Consider the following 15,736-nt stretch of genomic DNA (forward strand, 5'->3'; position numbering starts at 1 on the left):
CGTATTGTCTCAAAAACGCACTGCTTCAATCGAAACAAATGATAGTCTATACTGGAAAGCAGATTTCCCCATCCACTATTATCGAAATAGTTTTTGACCGGAGCCGTTCGGCCGAACGTTGTCGTGATAAAAAATTACGATCAAAATAATATTTTCCTTCTGTTTTGATAATTTAACCACTCGGAATCTCTCTAGATGGAAGGTCGAACCTCGATCAATTTGGCTCGTAGAAGCCATTATGACCACTAGACAGCATTCTCGAGAATCTCGGAAAGACAGTTGAAAAAAATTATAAAATTTCATAGAACGAGCCTACGAAAGAATGCATATCGATACCATCAATGCAGTAAGGATGGAAAAGATACAACTTACCGGTATTGACGCCAATAAAACTATCGGAAGATCGGTCCACTCAGAGGATATCGCTGTCATCGTGCCAGAAAGCAGCCAAACAGCAAAGTCACGAAGACGAAACCGCATTGGCCATGAATTACTACTTTTTCATTTTCATTTTCTGTCTGATGATAGTTCTAGTAGAGTCTCTGCATGTCCCTTTTTCTTGATTTATGTAAAGTCGTTGCATGATCTTTTTTATTAGAGATAGTTCAATTACAAACCCCTTTCGACGTTTTTTTTTATTTAATAATATAATTTATAAGGCACACTGCTTAAGCTCTAAGATGGCGAGGGTGAACCCCTCGGCTTGTTGATAATGCAAGTAGAGTCACTGTATAGCCTTTTTTCTTTGTGTTAATTCTAGTAGAGGCGCTGCATGTCCCACTCTTCTTGATGGGAATTCAAGTAGAGTCGTTTGATGCCTCTTTTTCTGGGTCTGTTTCACAGACTTCGCAGCCGATTCATAGCGTACAGAATCATTACATGGCTAGTACTACGATCCTACTGACACTAAGGATCCTTCCTGGTCGGGGTTCGAACATACGATAACCGGCTTGTAAGACCAGCACCCTATGCATTGAACCACCATCCCGGACTGGATGATATATAAAGTAGAGTCGCTGCATGGTAGTTTTTGTTGGTTATAATTCTAGCAGAGTATGTATTTCTATAATAAAGGTTATAACTTTATGAACATTCGGGTCGGAAAAACTTCCTGATCATATAACAGATCGGCTGAAAAGTTCGTATCGTTTCTATGAGAGGGCGCCACTAGAATTTAGTATAAATTTGACAGCTGTCTGATTATTAGTTTGTGAGATATTGCATTTTGAGTGAAGCTACTTTTGTTATTGTGAAAAAATGAAAAAAAAGGAATTTCGTGTGTTGATGAAACACTACTTTTTGAAGAAAAAAAGTGCCGCCGATACCAAAAAATGGCTTGATGAGTGTTATCCAGAGTCTGCACCGGGCGAAGCAACAATTCGTAAGTGGTTTGCAAAATTTCGTACTGGTCATATGAGCACCGAAGATGATGAACGCAGTGGACGTCCAAAAGAGGCTGTTACCGATGAAAACGTGAAAAAAAAATCCACAAAATGATTTTCAATGACCGTAAAGTGAAGTTGATCGAGATAGCTGACACCCTAAAAATATCAAAGGAACGTGTTGGACATATTATTCACGAATATTTGGATATGAGAAAGTTTTGTGCAAAATGGGTGCCGCGTGAGCTCACAATCGATCAAAAACAACAACGAATTGATGATTCTGAGCAATGTTTGGAGCTGTTATATCGAAATAAAACCGATTTTTTTCGTCGATATATAACAATGGACGAAACATGGCTCCATCACTTCACTCCGGAGTCCAATCGACAGTCAGCTGAGTGGACTGCACGCGATGAACCGAACCCAAAGCGTGGCGTCTGTATTTTGGGATTCGCATGGTATAATTTTCATCGACTACCTTGAAAAGGGAAAAACCATCAACAGTGACTATTATATAGCGTTATTAGAGCGTTCGAAGGACGAAATTTAAAAAAAAACGGCCTCATTTAAAGAAGAAAAAAGTTTTGTTTCATCAAGACAATGCACCGTGTCACAAGTCGATGAAAACCATGCTGAAATTGAACGAATTGGGCTTCGAATTGCTCCCTCATCCACCGTATTCTCCAGATTTTGCCCCCAGTGACTTTTTCTTGTTCTCAGACCTCAAGAGAATGCTCGCTGGTAAAAAATTTAGAAGCAATGAAGAGGTAATCGCTGAAACTGAGGCCTATTTTGAGGCAAAGGACAAATCGTACTACAAAAATGGTATCGAAAAGTTGGAAGATCGCTATAATCGCTGTATCGCCTCTGATGGCAATTGTGTTTAATAATAAAAACGAATTTTGGGAAAAAAATGTGTGTTACTATTAAACGATACGAACTTTTCAGCCGAAATGTTATGAACCCTGGTGGACTGCGTAAAAGACTATGATCGTACCCATCACGCTAAGCCCATACTCTCCCTTTCTTTTTGATGGTAATTCAAGCAGAGTCGTTTGATGCCTCTTTTTTCCCGGTGATATGTAAAGAAGGGTTGCAGCATAGCCGTTTTTCGTGACAATAATTCAAGTGAAGTGTTTTAGTGGTTATTATCGAAAGTAGGGCCGCCGCAAGCTCTTGTTTGGATCATAATTCAAATAGGGCCGCTGCATGTCCCCTTCCGGTAGGTTATATGGGAATGTAGAAGATTTCGTACCGTACGGCATTTCGTGTTATTAGTCTTATCTGTCACTATCCGACATCGATCTGTCTATACGAAATTTTTGTCATCGTGTTATTTCAGCTTCATCTTATTTTTTCATTAGCAGTCGAGCTGATCAGCCGTATTTTATGCTCTCTGCGATAATCAAATGATATTTCAGATTTCAATAGTTATTTTGTCATTTAGGGGTTATCCTATTTTGTGCATTGGGCACATAACCGATTTCTCTACTTTATGTTTCGTCTTCGACTCGTCAGTACATAACAGTTTATGTTGAACTGTTATGTAACCTAGCAGCTCAAAATAAACCAACATGTGCCCAATGCACAAAATAGGATAACCCCTAAATGACCATCACCTGAATCGGCCAGTTTAAGTCGAAACTCGTTTACGTTCGGCACGACAGTAAAGACGTTGCACTTCGGTGCAAATAAAAGAAAGTGTTCTGCAAGTAGCAGAAACTTTATGTCTGCCTAGCGGTTTATGTTGAGCTGCTAGGTTACATAACAGTTCAACATAAACTGTTATGTACTGACGAGTCGAAGACGAAACATAAAGTAGAGTTATTTTGTGTTTTAAAAACTCCATTGGTTTTCCAACCTTTTTGTTGTTCCACCAATCTGGAAGTTGTTTGAAAACATTGTGTGAATTTATATGGTAGCTGACGAAGTACCATAATTAGGTTAAACCCGGCTGATGTGAATAAATAAATAATGTTTGTTTGGCATTTGGTTCTCTGGCTCATAAATTGGGAAAAATGTCTAGCCACCACGATTTTTTTTACTTCTCAATATATTTTTTATGCGCCCAAATGATTTTACATGCGAAACAACAATAAATTATCGACATATAAATAGTTAGGGGATTAGTTTTAAGTTTTGTTAAATGTTTTGTTTGGTACTATATTGCCAATATGCCGCGTTACGTAGCAAAACGTGATTAATCTGGCTTTTTTTTTAAAAATCTTGTGTTTTACATTACAGATACAAATTCAAAATGTGCTAAATTTGCGAAGTAGTTCGAAATTTCCCAAGACATTTTAATGTAAACAAAAACTGGGTATATTTTTATATTGTTTGTAACTTTGGAATAAATTCGAATTTTTAAATTAGGCAAATCTTGAATGCAACTTGCATTTTACATCTTGTTTAACCATGATTTCTTCAATTTTGGAAAATTACTACTTCCCCTATTTTGAGGAATTAATTTCAATACTACACGGATCAAAATCCATTGCCAGTACCACGAGAAGACACGTTTCATGATGTTCCTAATTTCTTAATCATGGTACCAGTAAAGGAATTTTAATCCGAGTATCGCCGAGGGTCGCCGCAAGTCCTTGTTCTGATCATAATTCAAATAGGGTCGCTGCATGTCCCCTCTGGCAGGTGATACTTGATTATTAATCAATTATTAGTGATCAATTATTAGTGATTAGATGTTTCAAATTATGGTGTTTTCTTTTGATTTTATTTACTAAATAAAATATTCCCCGTTCTGTTCGTTGATGCTGTCGAAAATTGTTCAATGTTATGTTCATTATTTTCGAAAAAAAACTTATACAGTTTTTGATAGTTGTTAGTCGTAGTGTTTTTAATTTTCAAATATCCTGCAAATTTAGTTGCTTTTCACTCGAAAATTGGTTCATTGTTGAGCTGTTTTCTTTATTTCGAAATAATTCTTAATTAAAATTCTCAGAATCTGTGAATTCGGATATGATTTTTCATTCAGAAGAACTTTCTTCGGATGTTTAAAAAAATTGATAGATGTGCAATTGGACATACATTAAAACGAAATTTCGGATGTTTTGGGGACTACGAAACTGAATTACGTTGCTTATATTTTTAGTTACAAAGTGGGTACCGCAATTTACTGTATAACCAAATGATCCATCAATCAATAAGTTTTGTGACTGACACACAGATAGCGCTATTATTATAGTCAGACAAAAGGACAGTCATTTAAGTGCAGTCAAAGTGAAATCAAAACGCTGGATTTAAAACAATTTCGTATGTCGTTTTTTTAATCGACTTCTGGGACTTTGATTTTTGAGATTTCCGAAATCGAAATTTATTTTTATGATGCCAGATGTCTGAAATGTGAATTCTTATGATGCCAAAATCTAGTCGAAAATTTGTTTTAAAATCTTAGAATTGCATGTCTTTTCTTCGAGATATCACCACATCTCCACCTCTTTGTGCAATTCTTAGACATTTGGCATCAATGTTTTCGAACTCTGAAAAACCCAGAATCGATATTTTTCAAAATAATTATTTTTTTTTCTAGATAACACCAAATGTAGACGTTATTTTAAGGTATAAAAAAAACTTCTTCGTTTTCAGAAATTTATTGTTACTCCACCTTTTTAAAGATCGAAAATTTTCAAATTTTAACCGCGGGGCGGCACCACTTACCCTTGTACGATTTAGCTCAAATTTTGCATAAGAACTTTTTTGACGTGCCTAAATTTTTGAACACCACCGTTTTACGAAATCAGAGATGATAAAATAAAATATTGGCACCCTCATGAACATTTGACCATCAGCACCCACTTTACAAAATGGGTGCCGCGACAGTCGATCAAAAGCAACAACGCGTTGATGGATATATGTGACAATGGATGAAACATGGATCCACAACTTCCGGAATCGAAACGTTCATCATTTGAGTGGACTGCAGCCGGTGAAGCTGGGAGGGTTATGACTGCAGTATTTTGAAATGCATATAGTATAACTATGTTAGATCTTCTTAATGCAAAAATCCAGGACAAACGACCCCATATGCCGGAGAAAAAACCACTATTTCACCAAGACAATGCACCGATTCACAAGTTGATGAAAACGATAGTTAAATTGAACGAATTACACTTCGAACTGTTTCCTCATCCACCGTATAGCCCAGATCTGGCCCCCAGTGACTACTGGATATTCGCTGATCCCAAAAAAATGCTCGCCTGTAAGAAATTCAACTCAAATGAATAAGCAATTGCTGAATGAGATATTCTTCAAGGCCCCGAGAATCGATAAAATTTGTGTTGAACAAAAGTTTGCTATAGCACAAGTAAAACACAAAACGAAAAGCCCTCTCCCCCTCCAGTTTTCCTATACCTGCCCGTACTTTTAAATATGTCACGTGTATCTCACCGATGCTGTAATGGAGGATACCCCTGGAGGATTAATGTAATGAAATCAATAACTGAAAGAGCGTGCGAGGATCCCACACAATGAAAGTCAATCAAAGTGAGCTTCCCCCACTACCAGTGTTCGTTCGGCAAAAGTTTGCCTCTGTTGCACGCTAATCGGGTATGATTAGGGAAAAGTGCCCTAAGAGCTTCCCTTGTCGAGGAACGTTTGCGTCACTTTTTCCGTCACTAGGGTTGCTTGCGAAACAATAATAAATGAGTAGGAGTAGTAGCTTTGTTCGTTTGCTCGACCTACGAATTGTGAGATTCCATCGAAACTCGATTCGCACAACACAAACAACATCGTAACTTCGATATGCGACAGTGATTGCTCGTTACATGGTTTGAGTGGTGGACCGGCCTCGAACATTGATGACATCGTAATAGCGGAAAAATTAAACATGTAACAAATGAGACAATTTCAGCAGCGTGACCCGGAACTGAACGCTGAAAACAAAATTACAGTTGCAGTTGTTTTGGAATACACTGCAAAAACCACAAAAGCCAGCACAGTATTATTCCCAATTGTCGTCATTTACTCCCACAGCTCGCGCTGCATTCGCATCCGCTCATGTGAAATTTTCAAACAGATTTAATTCGATTGAAGTGAGTTAATTTGATACTGCTGCTTGTCTGGAACACAAACACGCAACCGAGCAGACCGAGTGTGCTGGTGAATAATCGCTTTCAAACCGAACTTTATCATTTCCACTTCATTTATTCACTGTAACCTACATCGCAACCCAGGGAAAAATCAGCTTAGCGAGGAATGGCGGTTTAAAGTCTTTTTTTTCTGTTTTGAATCCATAGGGGAACAAATTGGGAGAAGCACTTTTCTCTAACGAGTTCCATTAAATTCATACAAATAAGACTTTGTCAGTTCATTCCGTCTTAATCCGAGGAATCGTTCCAAAATTACTGACATTATGATATCGTCGTGAGACACCACTGGAAAAGCGACATCTGCTGTCGCCCATGACAACCCAGGATGATGGCAGGATGTGTTATCTGGTATTTTCGACATTGTATTCCTTTCTCGCTCAATGGAGCAGCAATCAGGTTGCTCAATTTGCATGACACCATGACAACGGCAGCTATTGTCTTAAGCTGTGCAATGGCTTTGTCGGTTCTTACGCCCTGGAGTAGAAAATGGCCCACGTTTCTGAACCAGCAATATGGTATGAACTCCGTTGGTTGCTTTGTACGGAGAACCGTACGTCCCGCAATTGAACCACCCTCTCTCAATTATTTCAATATAACCTTGTTCAGACTATTAGGAATATCAGCTCCTGCCATCGCTGGAAAACGAGCAATGGAAGTAGGCAACAACAGTAGGCTTTTCTCGGGCCTTCCGTTTTCTCCTTAATACTTGATGCAGTGGGATTTAGTTTGCCGGCATTGACAGGTTTCCGGTTTTCGAATGAACAACGAAATCGATTCGCTCACGGAACGACCGAAATTAGCTCTGCGCCTAATTCGTATTACTGTTTTTGAATTAGTTGATTTCAACAACAAAATTTCCAAAATAACTATAAAATTAGTTAAAATTGAGAATTTACTTTGCTGAAAAAACTCTTATTTTTAGAGAATGTGTTTAGTTGGCGAATATTTTGGACACAAACCTGCAATATTTCAATCCAACACGAAATTCTCATTGACAACTAATTTTGTTATTAAAATCAGAAAATTTGTTTCTTTTTATCTATTACCATCATTACTGAAGGACAGCACAAAGAAATCAAAAAAGAAATTGGTTTTATTACCAAGTTTATTAGCCAAAAACTCATGAGAAGTGTCAAAGCAAAACAATTCATTGAACAACAAAAAAGGACAGTCTTGTTGAAATTGCTTGCAAATTGTTTTTATATTTTTCGCGTGTGTTACGATATATCCATATATAAATTTCTAAACCGATATGTTAAAAAATGACGTAAACTCTTAGTGGAAAGTGTATTTATTCAGAATTTGTCACGGAATTTTACGCGGAACAGTGAAGTGAGTTTCGAATTTTGCACTCTAATTGTATATGTCAAATTAAGTTTTTTGTATCTTCCAACCTTCCGGGCTACGCCGTCCGGTGTACTACATGTATTCGGTTTTTGTTTCCCGGGTGCTCATAGTTTTCAGTTCGAGAGTCGATTTCGCGAGATCGAATGAAGAAAGCAGCGATTTAGAAGAAAAATTGTCAAAAACAAGTTTATGTTTCGTTTATGTCTTTGTCTCCAATACAACATCGTATTTATACCTGCCAATATGGAAAAGACTACCTCGTCTGCAATTTTTTCGGTAATAGTGTGCCATCTAGTGGCTAGTAGTCATTACGGTGTTAACGTTTTTATCGGTGACAGAGCGTCATATAGCTGCAAATTGCAGAAACCAATTCAACTATTTATGTTGGTTGAAAACAACGTTTTATTTCTCTAATTCAACTAAAAAATTAGTTGAATGGAAATGAAGTGTGCCTTAGCTAAGAAATGACAGCACGTTTAATTGGTGAATTCAACTAAAAAAATAGCCATTTCATCAAATATTTTACTATTATTAAGGGAATTAGAATTAAAAACCCTAAATTAACAAAAGTAAGATTTTTTTAGTTGTCTCAAAAAATAACTAACTAAAATCAGAAAATCTACTAATTTTTTCGCAAAAATGCTGATTTCGGTCTTTCCGTGCTTAACAATGTGAGCTCACACATCACTCAATAAGTCGCGTGACTAACTAAGGAAAACACTTTATTTTTTTTTTTTGCAAGAAATCGATTTTTATTCATCAATTCAAGAACAATATAATCAAGAGCTTGTAAACAGATTTCAGCGAACAGCCGGTAGTAAATGAGGGCCAGATCTAGTCTATACGGTGGATGAGGAAACAATTCGTGGTGTAACACATGGATCAATAAGTCCCGAGACGAAAACGGAGATGGCGCTCGTAGTAAACCAGTAACCACGTCTTTCTAGAGTACTAACCTTTGCTTGAAACCGGTCAAAATTTTAAGTCGATCCGACCAGAAACAGCTGAGTTATCGAGGTTGGAGTAAAGTCGTTTTGTAGTTTGTTTAAAAAATGGAAAAAACCGAGTTTTGTGTTTTGATAATGGGTAAAAACACCGTGCAAACGAAACAATGAATTGAAAAATATTATCCGGACTCTTGTCCATCAAAAGCAACGATTTGTCGGTGGTTCGCCGTGTTTAAACGTGGTCGTACCGACACAAATGACGCGGAACGCTCGGGTAGACCTGTGGAAGCCGTTACACCGGAAAATGTGAGTGAAGTGACAAAAATTATAATGAAAGATCGTAAAGTGAAGCTCCGTGAGATTGCTGAGATGACACAGATATCATATGGAAGTGTATTTACTATCCTTCATGAAAAATTGAGCATGAAAAAGGTTTTTTCCAAGTGGGTGCCGCGATTGCTTTCGATGGAACAAAATGAACCCTGCCACAAGTCGATGAAAACAATGGCGAAATTGAACGAATTGGGCTTTGATCTGCTTCCCCACCCCCCATACTCGCCAGATTTAGCCCCCAGTGGCTACTGGCTCTTTGCTCATCTTAAAAAATGCTCCAGGGAAAAAGATTTCGCTCAAATGAGGAGTTCATCGCTGAAACTGAAGCTTATTTTGAAGCGAAAGATAAAGTTTTTTATAAACATGGTATTGAAAAATTGGAAAAACGTTGGAACCATTGTATCACCCTAAAAGGTGATTATGTTGATGAATAAAAAAAATTTTGCAAAAAAAATGTTGTTTCCATTGTTAGTCTCGGGACTTATTGATCCATGTGTTAATTGGTTCAATTTAACCATCGTTACCATTGACTTGTGAACTGGTGTATTGACTTAGTGAAACAGTGGTGAGACCGTTTTCCATCGATTTTTGCATTCAAATGATCTTACAACGCTGTGTAGTATTTGCTGTTGATTGCTTTCCTTTTCTCAAGACATCCGATGAAGATTATATTACGTGCATCTCAAAATACTGAAACCATCACCTTCTCAACAGACTGTTGTGTCTTTGGACGCTTCGGACGTTCGTTCGACAGTTGCAGTTCACTCAGATGATGTAGTGAAGTAATGGGTCCATGTTTCATCCATTGTCACATATCGACACAAGAAAAATCTGATTTATTACTTGTCAACATAGCCAAACACTGCCTATTGATATTATTGCGGCCACAGTTATCGAACAGAATTTCAATTTACGATTATACAGGGTGATTTTTTAAGAGCTTGAGAGCTTTTTTAAACAATAAAACGCATAAAATTTGCAAAATCTCATCGGTTCTTTATTTTAAACGTTAGATTGGTACATGACATTTACTTTTTGAAGATAATTTCATTTAAATGTTGACCGCGGCTGCGTCTTAGGTGGTCCATTCGGAAAGTCCAATTTTGGGCAACTTTTTCGAGCATTTCGGCCGGAATAGCCCGAATTTCTTCGGAAATGTTGTCTTCCAAAGCTGGAATAGTTACTGGCTTATTTCTGTAGACTTTAGACTTGACGTAGCCCCACAAAAAATAGTCTAAAGGCGTCAAATCGCATGATCTTGGTGGCCAACTTACCGGTCCATTTCTTGAGATGAATTGTTCTCCGAAGTTTTCCCTCAAAATGGCCATAGAATCGCGAGCTGTGTAGCGCCATCTTGTTGAAACCACATGTCAACCAAGTTCAGTTCTTCCATTTTTGGCAACAAAAAGTTTGTTAGCATCGAACGATAGCGATCGCCATTCACTGTAACGTTGCGTCCAACAGCATCTTTGAAAAAATACGGTCCAATGATTCCACCAGCGTACAAACCACACCAAACAGTGCATTTTTCGGGATGCATGGGCAGTTCTTGAACGGCTTCTGGTTGCTCTTCACTCCAAATGCGGCAATTTTGCTTATTTACGTAGCCATTCAACCAGAAATGAGCCTCATCGCTGAACAAAATTTGTCGATAAAAAAGCGGATTTTCTGCCAACTTTTCTAGGGCCCATTCACTGATTTGCAAGCGCTGCTCGTTAGTAAGTCTATTTATGATGAAATGTCAGAGCATACTGAGCAAATAATAATGCATGAAAATCATAACCTCAAAAAATCTGAGCAAATACTAATGCATGAAAATCCTAACCTCAAAAAAATCACCTTTTATATAACCAATTTTAGATTTTTTTTTTAGACCTCTATTGGATAACCAGAACGTTCGCCATTATCATCGCTTTCTGTACGACTACGTTTAAATTTAGTAAACCAATAAAAAATTATTCTTTTGGCTGAAGCAGAGTCTGGATTACACTTTTGAAGCCATTGCTGAGCTTGTACAGCATTTTTCATCAAGAAGCCACGACAAATTACCGCACGAAATTGTTTCGAATCCATAGTTTCGGAAATGACAAAAGAAGCTTCACTTGAATGGCTGTCACTTTTTCTGAATAATCGAAATGTCATGAAATTTCACACACAGTCTTTTAAAAGTTGGTACTTAATAAACGTCATATGGATTAAAAAATTCTAGCGCCATCTGTGTGCCAGTTACACGATTTATTGTGTAAAGTGTTATTTAAAAATCCCGCACAATCTTTTCCGGACGTTTTTAGATTAGCTATTTTTTTCTTCCATTTCAAACAAAGTTTTGTGTAATTTTTTTCTCACTTCTATGAATCAGTAATCAAATTTCAATTCATCTCAATTTCAGAACCCCCTCCTCGTCGGCTGGTCAAACGTACCGTGCAGGGGCTTTGTTCGTACGACCAAACCGAGCCAAGTCCAGTCCAGGTTGGTCCTATGAAAGAAGATGCGAGAAATGAATCGATTGGTGGACGGATGCAGCAGTAAGAAGCTGGTGCGATTTTGCAGCAGCAGCAGGAGACATGGCGACGAATCCGACAATGACTGCAGCAGCAGCTACAGCATCCATTGCAGCAGAATTCGGCGGAGGTCCATGCTGTTGCTGTTGGTTGTTGGACTGCTGGGCACGCAGGTCGTCGCTTGCAGTAGTACACCATTAGAAGATAGTAGTAGTAGTGGTGAGTATCGACAGAATCCATGGTGACGGGGCACACACAGCCACACACAGACTCCACAAACTCTTGGCAATGGAAAAGCAATTAATCACTCGTCAAAGTAATTAATCGCTGCACTATGGAACTGAGATTGCGAGTGTTTTGAATTGCTGCTGAAACGTAGAAGATGATGGTGGTGATGACAGTTATCTGCGATTGACAGGCAATCGTAGCAACCGGGAAAATTTTTCACAAGCTTCTGTAGTTTCTAATAGTACTGTTGTTGTACCGTTGAATTCCACTATGTTATATCACGTCATTACACTCTCACAAAGTCACTATTTTCACAGTCACTATTTTTCCGAAAGTGTATCAAACGTTATAATACAGATACGTATTTCGGAATGCTATTTGCATCCTTCTTCAGTGTATCGGTTTTATAAGTTTATAGTTTCTTATAAGTTTATAGTATAAGTTTCTGTAGTTTGATTCAATGAATCTACGAACGAATCAATCAATTTAAAATTCTAAGCAACTTTCATATCCGGTTGAATTCAGGGTCGTCAAAAACAATTGTTTCTTTTTTTTTCAAAACACCTAATCAAGTTTCACATTGTCTAAAGGGGCTCAAATTAATTATTAGAATTAATTCGTTTATGACTGGTCACAATGGGTGGCGATAACCTTGAGACAAACGTCTATTCCGAATTAGATACATCCTCAGTTACGAAGTCTGGTCAATTAAAAATAAAAATGTATAAACGGGCAGCGCAACAAACAATTGATCGCTTCAGTGGCCCCCGAGAGTCTTCAAGCACACGAGTTACGAGTTCTGTCACATAAACCTAACCGATTAAACGATTGCGAACGGAATACCAATGAGTCCTACCGGCAGAACAACTTTTCGAATGATGACAGCAAATGTGTTTGCGGTGACAACGATGATGGTTGTGACTTGGTTTATTATAAAATCATTTGCTGCACAGTACGACTCTTAACCTCACTTCGAAAGGTGTGGAATTTTCATTGTGTTATCTCTGGTGCGGTGACTTGCCATTAGTCATCGGACATCGCGCGTTGGGCGAAAATTGGCATCCCCGTTGACTGCACGAAAAGTTGCAATAAAACAAAACACGAGAGAGAGAAAAAAGAAGCAATGAAAAAAAAACGGTCGACCATCAATCGAAGGCACTGAACATTTAGCAACATCTACCTACCGGATGAAGAGGTGATCAAGAGGTGGAGGGGTTGCAGTAAAAATGCGCGCACCCCGAAATGCAATTGACAAATGAAATTTATTTACAACGCTTTTTGTCGTGAATACGACTTACTTTACTATGGGGTGCCTTTTCAAAATTAGCCATATGGAAGAATGGGCAGAACTTAATCGTGAATATCTCGACATGTATTAATGGTAGCAACATAATTTTTTCACCATTTCATCAAAAATATGATCAGGAATTTGGGATAATATTTTGAACAAGGTGAGATAACCACAAACAACTCAAAAATTAAATTTTCTGAAAATTTGAAAACAACGCGGAAAACTCTTTACTTTCGCTTGGATTTTTCGCGCAAGGACGACGATTTTGAGATAGTCAAGCACATATCTTCAACTGACTGCGTATAAAAGAAGAACCGTGGTCGAAAATCGATCATTTCTTCTTGTGCGTTGGAAGGAAGCGGACGTCGTGGGAATGATTTAGTCAACCAGCAGCTTCGGAGAGTGCACTTTCTTTCTCAAACGCTCAGGCCGCAACTCTCGTTTGGACTTCAGTCTGCCAGTGGAGCAGTTGGCAATGAAAGCAAGCCTTTCGCGTGTTATAAGGCCTCAAACACTTAGGTCGTGCTTCATTTGGACTTCAACCGTCGCGGGCAGCAGTCGTCAATGCTTTCATTTGGATTTCGGTCGTCAGGTGGAGCAGTCGCTAGTAACAAGAACAGAACTTTAGCGTTGTACAAAACCTCAAACGCTCAGGTCGCAGAGCCACCTGTTGGTGGTCGTTTGCATTGGAGCAAAATACAACGGAAAATGGACAATGTGGAACATTCTGCAAAATCAGCCCTTCCAATGGCTCTAAATGTTACCTAAAGAACTATAAAGATTGCTTCTTTGTAAATCTGAAATAAAATTATCAGTGTAGTACAAATCTAAGATAATTTGATCAGTTTTTTGTAATTTTCACAGTTCTAAAACAGTGTTTAAAATCGTTTATATCCAATCAGTGTTTAATATCTTAGAAAATTATACTATTTGGCTCTTCTGCGATGCCAAAAATTAATCCCGTACAGCATTTTGATAGTATCTTTTACTAAAATATTGAAATCCGAAATGAAATAATCGACATCAAAATTCTCTAAGGTGCCATTTAGAACCATAATTTTATACCCAAAGAATTATGCGAAATTTTACTGCACTATATTGTATACGGCCCAATTTTCAACCAGTTGTAGTTTGTAGTAAACTTTCTGCAGATTTGCTATATAAAATGCATAGCACCGACTCAGAAGCCATTCATTTCGAATTTGGCTGTCGTCATCGTGTTGATTATGGTGCGATCGAAGAATCTCCAAGCGAAATACAAAGCTTGTTACCGCAAGCGAAAGAAGCATTCGTAATATTTGTGTGTCAGAATGTTTAATGTAACTAATCTGTACTGTAGTTTAGGTGTATCGTTTCAAATTCTAGTAGTGTAAAAGGGCAAAACTTGCACAATTCACACTATCGATCAACTAATTTATATTCGGAAGTATAAGTAAGGGTGCCAGTTTTATTCATATTCACGACATCCAGTTATGTCTCTGACATTACGCACCTGTACTGTTTTTCTCTCTCTCTCTCTTGCTGCGGTGCCCATTCGTCTCGAATTGCACCGTGGGCTTCGTGCATCAACCCATCCGTCAAAGTGGTGCTTTAATTACGGTGCTCGCCATCGAAACTTGTTCGATCTCACAGTAAACCAACCACCGTGCTGGACAAATTCTTCAACGTCGAAACCTGTTTCTGGGAATTGCAAGAATTCATTTACAATTGACTTCCGAAGTTTAAGCAACATTGATGCCACTTTTTTAGCAACATTCGAAAATGGAATGATCGTTGAAAGAATTATCCAAAGTAGCTGAAATTAGCAGCTGTGAACATCATCTAAGTTAATATTCAAATATCCATCTCACCAGCAGTTTTTTCTTCTAATATCAATATCAATTGTCAGCACGCAATGGAAGACAGACTGAAAAATGACTGACGATAGGAATAGTGAGAATGAAAATTTGCAATAAAATTACTTGAGGCGGTGGACCACCTCGCGAATTATTTTAACTGTTATTTAAAATTTGATAGTCGACCAGATATTTTGTTGTTGTTAAGTACGATAGTTTTCTACACTGAAAAAAAAAACCTTGCAGAAAATATTCTAACTTCAAATCTTTAATAAAAATTCCTTTTGAGAAATTTTTTTATACTTTCAGTCGAAGATTACAATTACACTCGTCTTCACATATGCGGCGCATAAGAAACTTTGAAAATTCAGAAAAAACACAAAACTTTAAAAATTCGCATAACAACAGTGTGTGTATGTGACAAATAATGTCACTCAATTTTCTCAGAGATGGCTGAACCGATTTTCGCAAACTTAGATTTAGATGAAAGGTCTTAAGGTCCCATACAAAGTGCCTGAGTTTTATTTGAATACGACTTCCGGTTCCGGAATTACAGGGTGATATGATTTAAAAAAAGGAAATAAATTAGTCCAATTTCCACAAACTTGGATTCAACTGAAAGGTCTTACGGCCTCATACAATTTTCTTGAATTTCATTTAGATTCTTCCGGTTCCGGAATTACAAAGAAATATGTGCAAACTTATTAAAAAATATGCGCATTCAATTTTCTCGGAAATTTCTTAGCCGATTTTCACAAATTAGA

General features: G+C 37.8%; 1 protein-coding gene across 1 annotated transcript in view; it reads left to right on the forward strand.

The window, feature by feature from the left end:
• The window catches only part of LOC131437050 (uncharacterized), a 173,181-nt gene that overhangs the window by 94,347 nt on the left and 63,098 nt on the right, over nucleotides 1-15,736 (forward strand). Inside the window, exon 3 of the mRNA XM_058606101.1 lies at nucleotides 11,507-11,837. Within this exon, the coding sequence (XP_058462084.1) occupies nucleotides 11,606-11,837 (232 nt within the window). The 5' untranslated portion in view covers nucleotides 11,507-11,605. The remainder of the gene's footprint in view (nucleotides 1-11,506; nucleotides 11,838-15,736) is intronic.

The sequence above is a fragment of the Malaya genurostris genome, chromosome 1 (assembly GCF_030247185.1).
Source record: "Malaya genurostris strain Urasoe2022 chromosome 1, Malgen_1.1, whole genome shotgun sequence".
NCBI lineage: Eukaryota > Metazoa > Arthropoda > Insecta > Diptera > Culicidae > Malaya > Malaya genurostris.